This window comes from Stegostoma tigrinum, chromosome 19, assembly GCF_030684315.1.
Source record: "Stegostoma tigrinum isolate sSteTig4 chromosome 19, sSteTig4.hap1, whole genome shotgun sequence".
Lineage (NCBI taxonomy): Eukaryota > Metazoa > Chordata > Chondrichthyes > Orectolobiformes > Stegostomatidae > Stegostoma > Stegostoma tigrinum.
The window spans coordinates 35,095,102-35,113,571 of record NC_081372.1 but is presented as its reverse complement, the minus strand read 5'-3'; the positions used below and the strand labels follow the sequence as shown (position 1 = coordinate 35,113,571).

Here is an 18,470-nt window from a genome sequence, read left to right as displayed (position 1 = left end):
GGTGCTGCCAGACCTGCTGAGCTTTTCCAGCAACTTCTGTTTTTGTTCCTGATTTACAGCACCCGGAATTCTTTTGGTTTTTATTATACATTTACTTTCTTGCTAAATTTTGTTCTTTTTCAATCAGATTTTTGTTTGAAGTTACAAATATATGATAGAAACGGTTTGGTGTGAATATGGAGACATGGTGACTAACTGAAGAAATTTGAGGCTTCTCGTTCTTGAGGCTGCACAGAGTGAAATATTGCATTACATATCATTTCCTGGTTTGAGCACAACAAGCCTGCTTTGAGCAGTTCAAAGTCAGGTGTAGACAGGACTCGTAAACTGCATGATTAAAGTTTCTGCTCTGCTACTAAAATTCATATCAAATCCAATCTCATAGCAACTCGATTATTTTTGTTACTGTATCATTACATCTGATTTCAGTGAAATTACCAAATTAGTGTTGAATTACACACATTTTCCTGAACGTACGGGCAAGTTATAATCTGAATTGAGACAGCCCAAATTCATATTTCTGGAACATGCTCAAAAGGAGAAATGCAAAGATTTTAAACCCATTAGTTTTGTTTGCGTTTAAACTGAGTCCTACAAGTGCCAAGGCATGACACTTACTGCTAATGAGGTGTTAAATATGATATAGAGTTGCCACTCTTGATTTTGCAATCTCAGGATCTGGATTCGCGCCCCAATCCAGAAACATGATGGCATGGTTGGGCTGACACTTTGTTGCAACACAAAGGGAGGGTTGAATGTGTCATTAAATTGAAAGCCCGACAATTATACATGTATTGGCAAGGAAGAGCAGATAAGTTCTCTAACACGAACAGACAGAGCTGGAGTAATTCAACCAGTCTGGCAGCATTTGCAGCAAGAGAAGCATTTCAAGCACATTTCAAGTCCAGTAAACCAGTCAGAACTGAAAACGGCTGGGAAAGGGTGGCATTTATGTTGAAGATGGGGGTGGCTTGAGGAGGGCATGGGAATGTAGTGTGGTAAAAGAATAGAGTACATGGAGATGGTGCCCAGACAGATAGAAAAAAGAAGATGGACAAAGAGATTGCAGATGATAAACCACAAAAGAAATATTGCTAGGATAGCGTTAACTCAGTTTATTATTCGCAATCTCTTTCTTTTGCCTTTCGCTCTTCCCTTCTGTCTGTCTCTGTCTGTCTGGGCACCATCCCCATGCGTTCTATTCTGTCTAACCCCCAACACCACCCCGTCGTCAATATAAATATCACTTCCTTAGCTACTTTCAGTTTGGACAAAGAATCGCAGGATTCAAAGTTAACTTTGCTTCTCTCTCTACGGATTCTTCCAGACCTGCTGAACTTTTCCGGCACTTTGTTTGTTTTTCAGATTTCCAGTGGCCATAGTTCTTTGCTTTTATTTAGGAGAGTTCTCCAGATTCCCATATAACAGTTTTCCCTCACCAGCACTACAAAAAAGCAGATTCCTTGAATATTTAACAACCAGCTGCTTCTGTGACCTTGTGGCACGTGGTTTGCTTGATGTGTTTCCCCATAACTCGATGGTGACCACGCATCAAAACAAATCATAAGTGATTGTGAAGTAATTTGGGATGTTTGACATCATGAAAGGCATTATATGAATGCAAGTTCTTAATACTTCAGAAATGACACTATTATCAAATGTGCAGCACAGACATCTATCAAAAGAAGGATCCATTCAGTTCTGGTTCTTTACAGATATTTTTGTATCTTTTCTTGTTCTGTTGCTTTGCCAGGAGGCTTTTGAAAGTGGCATCCACCGAACTGTCCATGCAGGTGAAGTTGGACCCTCTACAGTGGTCAAAGAGGTGAGGCAGTGTACGTGGTTATTTCATTCTTGTTTTTTAATATCTTAAATGATTTGAACTTTGAATTCCTATACAAAGTGGTTCTGACATCAAGTCACAGTCTTGTTTAATCACCAAATCAGTTTCCCTTTGAGAAATCATGGAGTGTTTGTAGCGCAGAAGAGAGCTATTTAGCTGTCTGGACATGCAATTCTCCTGTTGCCATTAGTACCTGCCTTTTTTATAGCACATTTTATCAGATATCAGCTGTGAACTAATTCCCTTTTGAATGCCTTGACTGACTTTGTTGCCATTGTGGTCTTGGACAGTACATTCCATGTGACATCCCTCAAGGCCTTCAGGTACGTTTTAAACCTTCAAAATTTGGACCTACATTCAACGCTCCACACACACACAACACCTTCAATGCCTCCAGCAACAATTCTCTCTCCAGATTCTCTGCTGAACCCTCTCTGCAAAGCACTGGCACATCCATTCCCTCTCCTCATCTTTCCTCCAGCTCAAGGCCTCCCTTTCCCAAACTTGTGAAGGTCCTCTACTCTTCTATATTCGATGCAGAATCCACACGCTCAACAGACGACTTTTCTGCTTCATATGAGACATTAACAATCTTAAGTTTGCAAGACTCTCCACTACTCACCTCCAGCCAGAGAACCCACTTACCACAAACAATCTGCGCCCTGTTTCTGGCCGCCACCAAGCCCCCCGATGTTGCTGCCACCATTATGCATGAGCAGGCCACCCCCCTGCATTGGGCCTCTCCAGTCTGACAATACTATCAGCTTGGATGCCGCTTCCAGTGCCAGTCTGGCACCCCAGCCTCCTCAACCACTGACTGGCATCTACTGGAACTTACTTTCAACCTCTCTCTGCTCCAGATTCCACCGATGAGAGAACTGGGAACTGCCTCAACTTCCCTGCAATTTCCACCCCCACTCTGGACTCTACCTGCTGCCCGATCAATACATGGACTCCTATCCCCAGGGTCACTCCTGGGTCCTGCTGCCCACCTGCAGTTGGACAGCACACCTCTTCCCGCCTCATCTGTCCATCTCCACAATACACCCTGCCCCACCGCCTCTCCTCCTCCTCTCTACCACATCCCTCCCCCGATCTAATCCCCATCCTACTCACCAGCCCATTACTACGCCACCCTTCTTTCCCCTCCGCATCACACCATATCCAACCCTCACCCATCAGATGCAATCACCACAACCCCCAGCCTCCTTGACACATCCCATGAACCTTGTCACATATTCACCATCCCCCAACATTGAACTCTCTGAAGCCAAACTGTCTGTCCTCAGTCAATGGCTCACATTTGTGCCCCTCTGCTCCAACCTCAATGAGTTCTATGCCCACCACGAAGTGGAACTCTTTTTTTCTACTGAATCCGCCTCCGTGACTTCTTTTTCGAAAAAGACTCCCAACCATCCTCCAGAGACCCCTTTTTCCACCTCCAACCTTCCTTCTCCTCGTGGACATACCCTGCCAGCCTCTTACCCTGGATCTCTTCATTGCTAACTGCCAATGTGACAATGACAGTCTCGATTCTTCCACCCACTCCAACCACTTCCCCTCTGAATATGTAGCTCTCCACTCTTCCCTGCACCAGTCGCTGTTTCACTATCAAATCCGCTGACAAAAGCAGGGCGGAGGTAGTCTCGAGGACGGACCTCTATGTCTCAGAGACCGAATGCTAACTCTCCGACACCACATCCTACATCGCCCTTGACCACAACCCCACCATGGCCCATCAAGCCACCATCACCTACACTGTCCATGACCTCATCACTTCCAGTGACCTCCGCTCCACTGCTTCCAGCCTTATAGTCCCCCCGTTCTGCACTGCCTGGTTCAACCTGTCCCCCAAGATCCACAAACCCAACTATCCTGGCTGACCCATCGTCTCCGCATACTCCTGCCCCATTGAGCTCATCTCCTCCTGAGTCAACTCCATTCTTTCCCCCGAGATCCAGGCACTCCCCACCTACATCTGGGACACAAACCACACCCTCCACCTCTTTAGGAAACTTTCAGTTCCTTGGCCCCAGTGCTTCATCTTTACTATGGATGGTCAATCCCTATACATGCCCCTACTCCGTAAAGACGGCCTACAGGCCCTCAGATTTTTTTGTCTCCAACAGACTCATCTATTCCTCTCCCCCCTCCTCCGCTGCACCAACCAATATCCTCCTCCACCTCACTAGTCCTCACCCTCAATAACTTTTCCTTTAATTCTTCCCACTTTCTCCAAATCCAGGGGGTTGCCATGGACACTCCCATGGGCCCCACCTATGCCCGCCTGTTTGTCAATTATGTCAAACAGTCGTTATTCAATATGTATAATGGTAGTGTTCCCCAACTCTTCCGCTGTTACATCGATGATCCTGCACCCAGGCTGAACTGGAGTAATTTATCGACTTTGTTAACAACTCCACCCCATCCTCAAATTCACTTGTCTATCTCAGACACCTCTCTTCCCTTTCTTGACCTCTCCGTTTCCATTTCTGGCAACAGTTTATGGACCAACATTTACTATAAACTCACCCTCTCCCATAGCTATCTAGACTACCACTTCTCCCACCCTCTATCCTTCAAAAACTCCATCCCATTTTCCCAATTCCTCTCCCTCCATCGTATTTGCTCTGGTGGGGAGATGTTCCACTCCCAAACATCCCAGATGTCTCCCTTTTTCAAACAACACTCTTTTCCCCCCTCTATCATCCAGACAGCCCTTCACCGTGCCTCCACCATTCCCTGCTCCACAGCTCTTAACCGTCCCCACTCCGGACGTAATAAATATAGAGTCTCCCTTGTCCTCACTTTCCACCCCACCTGACTCAGTATCCAATGTACCATCCTCAAATACTTCTGAAAACTCGAATTAGACCCCACCACCCGGAATATCTTCCACTCCCCACCCCTCTCTGACCATTCCCTTCGCCACTCCTTAGTTTGCACCACACTCCCCACCAACCATTCCAACCCCTCTGCCCCTAGTACCTTCCCCTGTAATTGTAAAATATGCAACATCCACCCACACATCACCTCCCCCACCTCCATTAAGAGCCCTAAACAGTCCTTCCAAGTGAGACAGAGCTTCACCTCCTCCAAACTAGTCTTTTGCATCTGGTGCTCCCAATGTGGTCTTCTCTACATCAGCGAGACCAAACGTAGCCGAAGTGGCTGTTGTGCTGAGTATCTTCGCCTGACCTGTGATGGCCAAACTAACCTCCTGGTCACTGCTCATTTTACCTCACCATCCCACTCCCCCTCCAACTTGTCCATCCTTGGCCTCCTCCAGTGTTGCAGTGACTTGGAGCACAAATTTGAAGAACAACACCTTGTCTTGTCTTCCGCCTGGGCACCCTACAGCTCGGTGGACTCAACATTGAGTTCTCCAATTTAAAATAACCTTGCCACCCATCCCTTGCCTCCCCTTCCAGCCTCATCACCTCCCTTCCATTCCACCTTCTGACCCTCCCTTCCAGCCACCTACCGGATTCATCCCTCCCATCGACCAACCAGGTCGTACCTACCACCAGTGTCCACCTATCACCACCATTCCCGCTACCACACCACCTCCACTCTTTATCTGCAGCTCCCACTACCCCCACTTCCAGTCCTGAAGAAGGGTAATACCCAAAGCTTTTACTGCTCCTTTCCTCTGGATGCTGCCTTGCTTGCTGTGTTCTTCCAGCCTCCTGGTCGTCTACCTTAGATTCCAGCGTCTGCAATTTGTTTGTCTCTAACCACCATATTCCACATCCTCAGCTCTCAGTGCATGTGAAAAGGTTTCCCTTTAAATGTTGTTTGTTCTTTTGCCAATTATCTTAAATCTGTGCTTCCTGGTTTCAGTCAGTTTCTTCCTATCTATTCTGCTCAGATGCCTCATGATCCTTGAATACCTCTTTTTTAAAAAAAAAACATCACAACGTTTTCCTCTCAAATATATCTATGTAACTGCTTCCAGGATGAAGAATTTTTTTCTTGTGTTTTTATTGTACTCTCTCTAATACCTCCAGCTCCCCATCAAAAGTGTATCAGCCAGAACTAGATGCAGTGATCAGGTTGAGTACAAACCAGTGTTTTATAGACTTTTATCATATCATCTTGCTTCTATATTTTATGCCCTGTATGTAAAGCCCAAAATGCTGTATTCTTTATTTATTATCCTTTCAGCTTCTCTTGTCACCTTCAATGATGCACGTACACCTCTAGAGCCCTCTAGTCCTGCACCCCTCTTAGAATTGTACCCTTTTCCTTATATTTAATTTGAACATATGAAATAGGAGCAGAAGTAGACCTTGACCCTACTCCACCATTCAAGCAGATCATGAGTAATCTGTTTGTGATTCAGACTGCACATTCCCACCTATCCACACAACCTTTGATTTCCTTGCCTGATAAAAATCTAGTTGCCACTGCCTTAAAAGCTATTTAATGACCCAGCATTCACTGCCTTCTGAGGCAGAGAATTCCAATGTCGCACACCATCTCGGAGAAAAATGATATCTTCCCATTTCTGTCTATTTAGGCCTTCCTATCTCTGTCCTTAAATGGTAAACAACCTTACAGAACTTCACACACTTCGGTCAAACCCTTCCTCACTCTTCTAAACTCCAATGGAAACAAGCCTAGCTTGCACAACCTCTCCATAAGACACCCACTTTTTCCTGGTATTGATCCAGTAATCCTCCTTTGAATCGCCTCCAGTGCATTTATATCCTTCCTTAAATAAGGACATTGAAACTGTATTTGAGATATCATCTCACCAATGCCCTGTATAACTGAAGTATAGTGTCTTTATTTCTATGTCTGTCTAAATTCTTTGTCACAAAAAGAGTTACCTCACACTTCTGAGTTAAATTTCATCTGCCGCCAATTCCACCAATCTTTGATATCCTTTTGTTCCATACACCAAGGTCTAAGACATAAATATATGGCATCCCTGCAGTTTGGAAGCAGGCCATTTTGCCCATCAAGTCCATATCAACTGATAGACCGTCAGTCCACTCAAACCCTGCCCTCTCCCTGTAACCCTGCATATTTCCTGTGGCTTATCCACTTAACCTGCATATCTCTGGACACCATAAGCAATTTAGCATGGCCAGTCCACCTAGCTGGCACATCTTCGGACAGTGGGAGAAAACCAGTGCACCCAAAGGAAATATGCTCAGACATGAGGAGAATTTGCAAACTTCCACACAGACAGTCACCCAAGGGTGGAGTCAAACCCGGGTCCCTGGCAAAAAGAGGCAGTCGTGCTAACCACTGAGCCACTGTGCTGCCCTGATAAATATATATTTGTAACAGAAAAGGTCCGAACACAGATTCCTGTGAAACTCCATGATGAACATTCTTTAAGTCCAGAAAACACTGTTCTCTATTTTCCGACTCTCAACCAATTTCTTATTGATGTTACTACTGTCATTTTTATTCCCTGAGCTCCAACGTTGATCTCCCGTCTGTTGTATTGCACTTAATGACACATCTTATGGAGTCCATGTTTACCACATCAATGTGATTATTCTCATCAACTATCTCTGTTACTTCATCCAAAAACTCAAACAGATTAAACAAGAGTTATCCTTCACAAATCTGTGATGGCTTTCCTTAATTAACTCATACTTGCCATAGTGACTATTAATTTTGTTGAGTGTTATCACTTTTAAAAGATTCTACATCACCAAGTTTATGATTGTTGATATTGCCTGTTCTCAAACTTGATGTAAGACTATCGTTTATAGTGATCAAATATATTGGGCTAAATATTCATTCTGGTCCCTTTCCCAAGTTTCCCAATGTCATTGCGGTGGGCACCAACAATCTACCTGTCTGATTTAAGTGATTGTAGCATTGAGCTATGCAAGGTGTACCTGGCTGGCCTGAGTTGGGCTAAATGAGCTAATCTTGTGGTGTAGCCAGACTGCTTTTATGAAAGGCACTGTACCCCCTTAAAGGGTAACATCACCCAGTAGCAAGAGGTTGCTGCTGGCTGGCTGTCCTGACACAAACTGAATGTGGGAACCAGGACAGTGAAAGGACTCTAATGTTCACAGATGTACAGCTAGAGGTCTTGCACATGCTAACTGGGCAGCTGGAAATACATGAGCTTAAATTCAAGAACCAGAAAGTCCTGGAAGGTGGCCAGGGAGGTCAAAACAATGAGTTTGTCCCTGAGGATATGCCTGTAGTGCCACAAGAAATTTATTGATATGATGTCAGTGGTCAAGGTCAGTGAGATCATCTTCCAAGTATCTCCAGCTATTGCAGGCATATCATCCAAACACAATACTGAATGGTCACTGATATAACAAGGTGTAGAGCTGAATGAATGCAGCAGGCTAAGCAGCATCAGAGGAGCAGGAAAGCAGACGTTTTGGGTCTTCAGAAATACTAAATATTCACTGACATTCTGTCCTCCCTCTTGCAGAGCAATGTTGCTCATGGCAGCCAGAAGTAGAGGAAACTTAGTGGAGAGAATCAGGATGCATTCATCGCTTGAGCCTTTAGAGGAGGTGGTTGTCCACACTCATGCTGCAACAGAGCCTGTCGTACTGAGTGCCAGTGTAAGCCTTAAGGATATAGTGTATTTCTGTTGTATACCAAATCTTAATTTATCCTTATCCTGTTTCCTGGCATGATGTGCAAGTTGTTAATGGTGTGACCATGGATGTCTTGTTTTCCACAAGCCAGGAAATCAAGCACGTCAGAGATAGATAGATAGAGAGAGAGAAACTACAACACTGGTGGAGAAGAGGCCCATTATTTGATCTGACACGTACAACTACCAGTTTAGATACTGGCACTGCAGGAAATTAAAGAGACTTGGCTAGATTTGGAGATCTGCATTTGTGAACTGTTAGGATTGTGTGGTCTGCAGCCAAGCAAGTGGGAAAGGTTAGTGTATGTGATGTAGATGACTTATACCACAGGGTGCTCAGATAACGGTTTCTACCGGTTAGCATACTGGAGAATGCTGAAAAGGATACTGACCAAGATGCTGAGTGCCTGGGCTGACCTGCCAGACAGTCTCCTCTCACTGACAAGGAGCATAGAGGCTTCTGGTTTGAAATTGGCAGGAGCAGAACTTCTTCCCTCATAGTTTCTGTGCCATCTCCCTGACCAATGCCTGAGACACTATGATTGCAGGACCGATATAAAGATACTTTGTAAAAGATAGTGCTGGAAGGAGAGCAAGTATTTTCTGGCCCATGTTATTGCCTGAAAACTTGAAATCATAGGTTTTACTGCTGGCTTCCAGCAGTTTAATTATTACATTTACTTACTGTGGTTTATTTGTTGTTAGGCTGTCAATGTTTTGAAGGCTGAACGAATTGGACATGGGTATCACACAATCGATGATTCTTGTCTCTATAAGCATTTGTTAAAACGGAATATACATTTTGAGGTAGGCAGCTCCTGGAGGCATTTTTAACATTTAATTTTTTCTTTAAATATTTTGATGAAGTAGTTTAATCTTTTATGACTCAAAAGATCAGGATCTTCTGCATGACTGTTAATGGGCCAAAAGTTTCTATTTGCTGAAGATTTGAAAGGGTTTAGTTAATGACGTTGTTTATTTTTCAGATATGCCCCTGGTCCAGCTATCTCACTGGAGCTTGTGACCCAGATTTAATGAAGCATCCAGCTATTAGGTAAATTGCAGTCTCATATCTGTTGGGCCTGAGACGTGGTTGAAGTATTCCTGGATAATGGATTATTTTAAATATCATATTAGCATTCGAAGAGTAGTTGCTATTTCAGTAATCTCTGCTATTGTCACAACATTTGGATTGTTAAAGTTTCTTACTCTTTGTTAAATTTTGCACAGCAAACTATACGCTAATAGCACGGAGCATTATCATTGTAAATTCCAGTACTGTACATTGAGGATAATGCATATTTTCATCATGTTTGAGGTTGACCTACCTGCAGCCACGTGGAAAATGGTAAAAGAGGTCAAATTGGTGGTCCCAGGAACGGCTGGTGATAGCCTGGAAGTAGACAAATGTGCCCACATTGTTAGATGCTGTATATATGCAAATTTGGAGGTAAAACTTTATGGAATATGAAGAAGTTTTTCCAAAAATTACCCTCCTTTAAATTTCTTGAAGTCACTAATCAGAGTAGATTGGTGTGTGCCTATGGATGTGGTTTGTTTAGACTTCCAGGTGGTGTTTGATAAACTCTATTCAAGTGATTAGCAAAATAAAAATGCACGAAATTGAATATAGCTGAAAGTTGATTCAGGAATGGCGACCAAGTGGACCATTAAAGAGAATGTTCTCTGATTGACAGGCAATAACAATTACTATTGCCTTGTATTCCCTTGCACTTAGAAAGTCAAGGTATTTCAAATTGATACGTTTTCATATATAATATATACATACATAAAAAAAATTAATTATTTCCTCTTGTGGGCAATGCCAGAATAAGAGAACACATTTTAAAATTGCATCGAAACCATTCAAGATTGATGTCAGGAAACAAATTTTCATGCAGAGGTTGGGAAGAAATGTGCAACAGTTCCATTTAAAAGGCAACAATTGCTGGATCAACTGAAACATTCAAGGTTGCGTTTTACAGATTTAATTGGCTGACTGCAGCGAGGAATGTGACTGAAAGGTGGGTACGTGGAGTGGTCAGCCATGATATAGTTAAATGGTGGATGGATTTGAGTAGTTGAAGACTTACTAGTATTAATATGTTCTAATAACATTTAAAGAAACATTTGTGATCTGGAAGGCAAAGGGGAAATTGGATGTGCAACTATGAAATTGGGAAATACCAACACAGTACTGAGTACACGTCCAAGTATTGTCAATGAAGTAGAAAATACAGCAAGAGTCTGCAAAATGATGGAAATATTTATTGAGACAGGATTAATCTGTGGCCTCATAGTAAAGCACACCCTGGCTAAGAATAGACAAAACATGGCAGTATTTTATATTGAGTTGAAGAATGTGGATCTGAAACCAGTGTCGTTAACTTAAGTGAAAGCAATTATAAAACAGAGTTGGCTAAAATGAACTTGGAAAATAAATCATGAGATAACACATTAGGGAAGGAGGAGCAAAAAAAGAGGTATTTTATAATTCTCAATAAAGCTTTATTCCATTGGGAAAGTAACATGATACAAGAACGATGAACCATCCTTTGTTAACTAAGGAGGTATCAGATGAAAGGAGAAGATATACAGTTCTGAAATGACTAGTAGTAGCCCAGAAGATTAGGAACATCTTTAGAGAGCGATAAAAGAGGACTAACAAAAAAAAGGGGAAATTAGAAGATGAGAAAAACCAGCAAGAAATATAAAACGGACAACAAAATCTTTTACGAATTTTATAAAGAGAATAGCTAATCATCATTTTCTTAGATCATGAACCTGGGAATTAATAATGGAAACAAGAAAATAAATAATTGAATAAATAATTTGAGTCTGTCTTCACAATTGAAGGTACAGAAAGCATCATATGAATGCTAGGAAGTAAAAGTGCCAGAGGGAGGGAAGAACTCAAAACAATCACCATCACTAGAGAAAATGCAGTGTAAAAACTAACGCACATAAAGGCTGACAAGTCCCGTGGAATTGCACGTGTGCTTTCTATGGCCTGGAAAGAAGATGGTGCATTGTTTGTAGCCTTTCAAAATTCCCCAGATTCTGGAAACTCCCAGGAAATTGGAAAACTGTAAATGTAACACTACTACTCAAGAAAAGAGAGAGAAAGTTGGAAGCTTTGGGGCAGACAGTCCAGGCTGTGTTTGTTGCCATTGCAACTGCAAGAATCACACTCAGCACCTATACATTCACAGTGCCTGTGTCACTGCCAGTAACGTCAAATACTTGTGTAATGGCGTACACAAAATAATTTTTCAGTACTTGTACCATTAACTTTTTGTATTTAGATGTAAAGGACATGTCAAAAATGGGTGATTTTGAGATATACCAACTCATGCTTTTGGTTTATTTAGTGTAGTAGCCTGGTGACCTTGAAACTAATTGCTAAACCATTGACCCAGAGGAGCTGTCAGAAAAAGCCTTCACTGTCTATCCCATCACCTTCATCGCTGTCCGTTCCCTGATTGAAGCAGTGAGCCAGGCAATGTGTGGGAACAATGAGTGAGGCAGAGAAATGGGAAGGTGCAGTGATTGAAATGGCAGACGTTGATGTGAGAGTGAGTGGGGCAGTGAAGAAAGCAAAGAGTTGTGTGGTGAGGAGGGTGGAGAATGGAACATTGAGGAGAGCTGAGAATGACACAATAAGGGGAACAGTGAACCGTGTGTCAAAGAAGGGACAGTATCAATTGGTTCACCACAATGACATGAGTCATACCAAGTGTGTTAGCAGTGGTACAACAGTCATTTTAACATCTGTCATTGGGAAATCCTTAAATGCATTATAAGGAAATAGTGACAAGATATTCAGAAATCATAATACAACCAGGCAGCTCAATATGGAGTTGTGAAAGGGAAATCATATAGACCCTATCCTTTTCTGATTTTAAAGGCAAGTGCCAGGCATTGTGTTCCAGATGAAATTCCATTTATCAAACTAATTGACTTTAAATAAAACACACTTTATTTTTACACTAAAGTTAAAATACAGACAAAATAAAAATAAAGGATTGATTTAACTGTAACTCTACCGAAATGCTTAACAAAGTAATGTATGTATTATTTATCACTAATTGAATGTTCCAATAAAGTAACATACCATAAACACACCCTTGTCAAAGGCAAATTCAGTAAGACAAATTGCTTCACATGCAATCCTAGCAGCAGGAAGGGAACCCCAGCTTTTACTTGTAACTGAGAGAGGAATTACAGCTTTCATGTCCAGCTTCTAGACCGCAGCAACTACAGAAAACTAAAACTAAAAATCCTCGTTCTGTGGAAGTTTGCTTCTATTGTTCCAACTTCAAAATAAATCCAAGGCCTCAAAAGCTGTTTACTTTAATTGGCATTTAAATGTCTGCTCTATGCCTCTGTCTCAAACTTTCTTCTAAGGAAATGACAAAATACTCCTGTTAAAGCCACAGTATTGTCACACTAACAAATAGCGTGGGTAATGGGGAATGAGTAGAAATAGGCACTCTATTTAGGTTTCCAAAAGACACTTGACTACATAACTCATAAAACTTTCATTTAAAAGTTAAGAGCCTTTGTTATTGTGGGTGATGTGTTAACGTGATTAGAGGATTGTCTAACTAACAGGAAACAGAATTTGGGTACATCGGTCATTTTCAGGTTGGCAAACCGTAACTAGTGGAGTAACATGGGGATCAGAATGTCAGAAAATTTGAGATTTCAACTTTAGCAGGAAGAATAGAAAAGCGGAAAGCTACTTAAATGGAGAGATATGCAGAATGTATTGTACAGAGATATTTTGTACATGTTACCATTTATACAAATCTCAAAAAGTTATCATGCAAGTACAGGTTCAATTTGCAGTTGGAATATTAGCTTTTATTACGAAGGCAATGTCATATAGAAGTAGTGAAATCCTACGACAGCTGTACAGGCAATGGTGAGACTGCAGGTGTATACAGTTTTTATCTTTGTACTTATGGACACTTGAGCTGGATTCAGTTCAGTGAAGGTTCACTAGACTGTTTCCTGGGATGAAGGTTGCCTCGTGAGAAAAGTTGAGCAGGTTGGGCCTATCCCTTTGGAGCTTAGAAGAATGGGAGGTGTTCCTGTTGAAACATATAAGATTCTGAGATGTTTTCCTCCATGGGCGGGTTCTAGAACTAGAGATACAGTTGAAAAGTAGGCATCTCCCTTTTAAGAAGGAGATGACGAGGAACTATTTTTCTGAGGATTTTTGGTTTTTGGAATTTGCTTCCACAGAGAGCATTGGAGGCTGAGTCATTGAATGTATTCAGTGCTGAATCAAACAGATTTTTGAATGATTAGAGAGTTAGCAGTGTGGGAGAGAGGCAGAGCAATGGATTTAAGACCACAATCTGCTCATCCATGGCCCTTTCAGATGGTGGTACATGTCCAGTGGGCTGAAAGGTCTGGCTTTTTATTGTGTTCCTATTTCTTACATTCTTATGATTAAAAAATCTGTCAAAGTCAATTATAAAGCATTTCACAGCTGGCTGTGATCATAAAAAGGCTGGAAGGAGGGATAGAACTGACGACTTTTAAGGGAGAAGTCATAGTGTTGGAATATGATTCCATTGTCTTTACAGTGCAAAGGTACCATGTGACATTTTATCACTGTTGTCTTTAATCATTCTACAATTATATATTGACAGATTTCGAGAGGACAAAGCAAATTATTCTCTGAGTACTGATGATCCATTGATATTCAAATCTACACTAGATAAGGATTATTGTATTGCCTCAAAATACATGGGTTTCACAGAAGAAGATTTTAAGGAAGCGGTAAGTTAGTGCTAGAATTCTAGCCTATTAATTAAATACAACTTGTTTTCTAGTTAATCTCTTAGCAAAGGCATTTTTCTGGTTAAAACATGCATATTACTGCATAATTAGTGAAGTTTATTGAGTTTATAATGGACCAGGTTGAGATTTCTAAAATGTAAAGATTACATTTATAAGTCAACTTAATATTCTGGTATATTTATTTTCTTGAACTATTTAAGATTGTGCGGAGTTGTGACAGGTTTGATGTGGAAGACTTGTAGAGAATTTAAAAGCAGCCATCCCATTTAATAATAATTGGTGTTTAATAATTTAAGACAGAGATATGGAGAATTTTTTTTGCAGGGAAGCATGAAACTTTAGAATTCTCATCCTCAAATGGCAGTAGAGGCAGAGTCCCTGAATATTTTTAAGGGAGAATTTAATAGATCCCCAAGCAAGGAAGTGAAAGATTATTGGGGATAGCTGGGAATGTGGAGGAATCAGATCAACCATGCATTTATGGATTGGCAGAGTAAGCTTGAAGGGCTGAGTGTCCTAATCCCACTCCTACTTCTTATGTTTGTATGTAACTGGTTGTTTAATGTGGACTTAAATTCACTGTGGGCCAGAAGAAAACTACTAACAGTGTAGGATTTAGAACACAGGTGCTGAATTCAATTTCTGCGGTGATTATGATCCAACATTCAAATTGTCTTAGTTAATAAGACGAGTTATTGCATGATAACAATAAGTGTAAGTTGTATCACTTTTCTGCATATCTGTAAGGGTTGGATGGTTTTTTTGTCGTTACTGCTATTTAATCTCCATGTCATACAAACGTAAAGAACTGTGACATATGCTAGACCAGAGTATTTTAACATGCCTGCAGACAAGCTGACTATCACATTTAAGTGCCTTACCATTTGTTAACTAATTGAAAAAGGGAAGTTATCACTTAGGATTTTTGCTTCTAGAATCTGAATAAGTTTTTAACGTGTTCCTCCTGTTTCTTGTTTAATAAGTGGAAGAATTAAAGAAAAGCTAAAAATGGGAAAACGATCTTTTGGCCAATTGAAGATAATTAGTTGAGTTAGCTAATTTCTTTGACAAATCTGAAGTGTCTGAAAAATCTTTAATAGCAAGAAGATGTTCTTGGATTGATCTGTCAAAGTTAGGTTTGTCCTTGTATTTCCTTACACAGTAATTTCCTGATCATTCTAAAATACCGAATAAGTGCCAATAGTGAATCAACTCTGGGTTCCTACAGACTTCCTAGTATTACAAAATTTATCCTGAACTATGGAAGAAATCAAATTTAAGGTTTCAAGTTTATTTATTTTACAAGTAATATTTTCTATGAAATATTTTAAATACAAATACCTGTTTGATAACTGATGTTTTATGCCAACCTACAGAATATTAATGCAGCTAGATCCTGCTTTCTCCCCGAAAAAGAAAAGGAAGAACTTCTGTTGACACTATATGATGCTTATGGAATGGTACAGAGCACTGTGTGTTAAACAGCTACTGGCAAATAATCCATACAAATGGGAAATTAGTCTTCGAAGTGACTGTGTAATACATATAATTACAGACAGAAAATTTAAATTATTTGTGAATGTCCTTAATAACTGTTCAATTTGTGACTATTGCATAGTACAATTCTCTTTGACCTTATGAGGAGAATCCAATACAGCCTAAATTGACTTCATGATTTCAATAAGTTTCAAGCTCTTTCCAAGCAAAAATGTGATTCCGTCTTGTTTATGACGTTCAAAATTATTTAGGTAATACTTTTAGAGAATTATTTAAGATGCACAGAACATTGCTTCATAAAATTCTGGTTTCACATGGAATATATCATTTAGCCTGGTACTTCATTTACAAATATCCCAAAGAATAACTAAACCATAGGCAATAAAAAGATTTTTGATGTGCCTGGTTCGTTCAGTTACATTAGTTAGCTATGGTGGCACAGCCAAGATTGTGGACAAATTCCAATATATGGGATGCCGACTTAGACACTAGATTTCATATCAAAAGACATCACATAATTGTATCATTTCGCTGATGCAAAGTATGTGAAGAGAAATTGTTTCTTCAGTTCAATACCCATGGAATGTGATTGGGAAAAGAGAAGCTGGGAGGCTTGACCATTTCTGTCAGAGGACACAGTTGTTCTCTTAGACTTAATTCACATTACTGGTGGATATTTGGAATTGTAATGATGCACTATGATCAGCAATTGTTGAATGAGATTTCATTTAAATCTTTGACATCAAAGTGATTAGTTTGTTATTAGGAAGTGAAGTCAACCAATTTTCAGTAAAGGAAGACCAAAAGCAGACCCTCCAGACAATTTGATGGTGTTATTTCAACCTTGATCTGGATCGTCCAACAATTAAATACTTGGGTACTTAAAATTGATTGTGTAAGTGTGGTCAGTATTTTCACATTTTGCAATAAGAACTACATTTAAACTGTCTCTTTCCTGTGCTTAGTATATGTAACTATACAGGTAATCTATTGAAGCATTTACAACATATTTTTTGTTTATCTCATATTCATCAATGAATGCCCTTTATACTATACTAGCAGCTATGATAAATGTGAGCTTTTTGCCATCTACCATTAGTTATTTCCTCAAATGTTTTGGAGCTAAAGTCTAAAGGTTCAAAACCCACCTGGTTCACTGTTACCCTTTAGGAAAGGAAATTGCCAACTTTACCTGATCTGCCTATATGGGACTCCACATCCATGGCGGCGTGGCTGACTCTTGACTGCCTTCTGAAATGGCCTAGCGAGCCACTAAGTTCTAGGCCAAATAAGGATGGGCAACAAAAGCTGGCCTTGGCAGTAATGCCCACAATCCCATGAAAGGATACAGAAAGAAATCTGTGAACATTTTAGTTACATCATCCTCACTGTGGTCTTCACATGACAAAACACGTCAATAATACTTCATCAGTGTAGAAATGATTAAATTACCATTGCCTCTGTGTTTAACTTTCTTAGAAGGCTTGGTAATGAAGCATTTTGCACCGGCATTTTTTTGAGCTAAACACTATTGATGTTTACTCATAGCTATTTAAATTACATCAGCAATGTATATTACTGAAAGTTCCATATTGATGCTGTCATCAAGCAAAAAAAAATGATATTTTTTCAAATGTTTATGGGAACAGTTCAAGATTGATATCCTTTATTAAACGTGAGGAAGGAAGCATTGCGTATGCCTTTTATAACTCATTCCTGTAAGAAGCGCAGCTATTGTATATTTACAGATTTCACATGTACCAAGGCTATTTTTAAATATATGAATTTGCAAAAGTACAATAACATTTTGTAATAGAGGCTTTTCCAAACTCTATTTCAAACTTTTCATGAGTTACAAAGGTGTTCATGGAAATGTCTATCTGTACACTATGTAAGTTAGACTGATCTACAACTACAGAGCATGGCTACCAATTCAATAAATGACATTCCTCTGCAAAAAACTCATTCAAGAGAACTTGATTAATATTTTGATCAAAAATGCTCTGATTTTAAAAAGGAACATATGTGTGAAGATGTCTTATATAAAGTGGAATTAAATAAATATATTAACTTATGTAATTAAAATAAATATTTTTTAAAAAGTTAATGCTGTGTTATTCATATACTTACGGCTATGGAGTTGGCAAAAGGTAAAAGAGAAAATGTTCATCAAGACTGAATCATTAACATTTAGCTTATAAAATTATTTTATAGATTTGTCTACAAATAGATTTCAGTATCATTTAGGAACACAATTTGCATAATTCCTTTGTTAAAATGCATGTATTATTTCCATTTGTGATTGAAAAGAGTGAAGAACAAAAACTTACATCGTTTGAATGCTATTTTTTATTCATTCATGGGAAATGGGCATCGCTAGCTACGCCAGCATTCATCGCCCATATTTAATTGTCCTTGAGATGTTGATGGTGAGCCTGCTTGTTGAACCACTGCAGTCTTTTCAATGTAGCTACACTTAATGAACCAACATTATTATAGGAGATGTTCCAGGATTTTGACCTAATGACACTGAAGAAAAAATGTAGCCTGGAGGGAAAGTTGTAGTTGGTGGAGTTCCCATAGTCTTTTGTTTTTCATGTCAAGCCGACAGGTTTAGAATGTGAGAGATAATGGGAACTGCAGATGCTGGAGAATCCAAGATAATAAAATGTGAGGCTGGATGAACACAGCAGGCCAGCAGCATCTCAGGAGCACAAAAGCTGA

At 40.1% G+C, this 18,470-nt stretch overlaps 1 protein-coding gene across 3 annotated transcripts in view; it reads left to right on the top strand.

The window, feature by feature from the left end:
• Positions 1 to 17,818, top strand: part of ada (adenosine deaminase) — a 60,758-nt gene extending 42,940 nt beyond the window's left edge. For all 3 annotated transcript variants that reach the window (XM_048550368.2, XM_048550366.2, XM_048550367.2), the window contains 5 exons: positions 1,754 to 1,825; positions 9,141 to 9,242; positions 9,422 to 9,489; positions 14,099 to 14,228; positions 15,626 to 17,818. In XM_048550368.2, coding sequence (XP_048406325.1) covers positions 1,754 to 1,825; positions 9,141 to 9,242; positions 9,422 to 9,489; positions 14,099 to 14,228; positions 15,626 to 15,730 — 477 coding nt within the window. In that variant the 3' untranslated portion in view covers positions 15,731 to 17,818. The remainder of the gene's footprint in view (positions 1 to 1,753; positions 1,826 to 9,140; positions 9,243 to 9,421; positions 9,490 to 14,098; positions 14,229 to 15,625) is intronic.
• Positions 17,819 to 18,470: the final 652 nt, after the last annotated feature.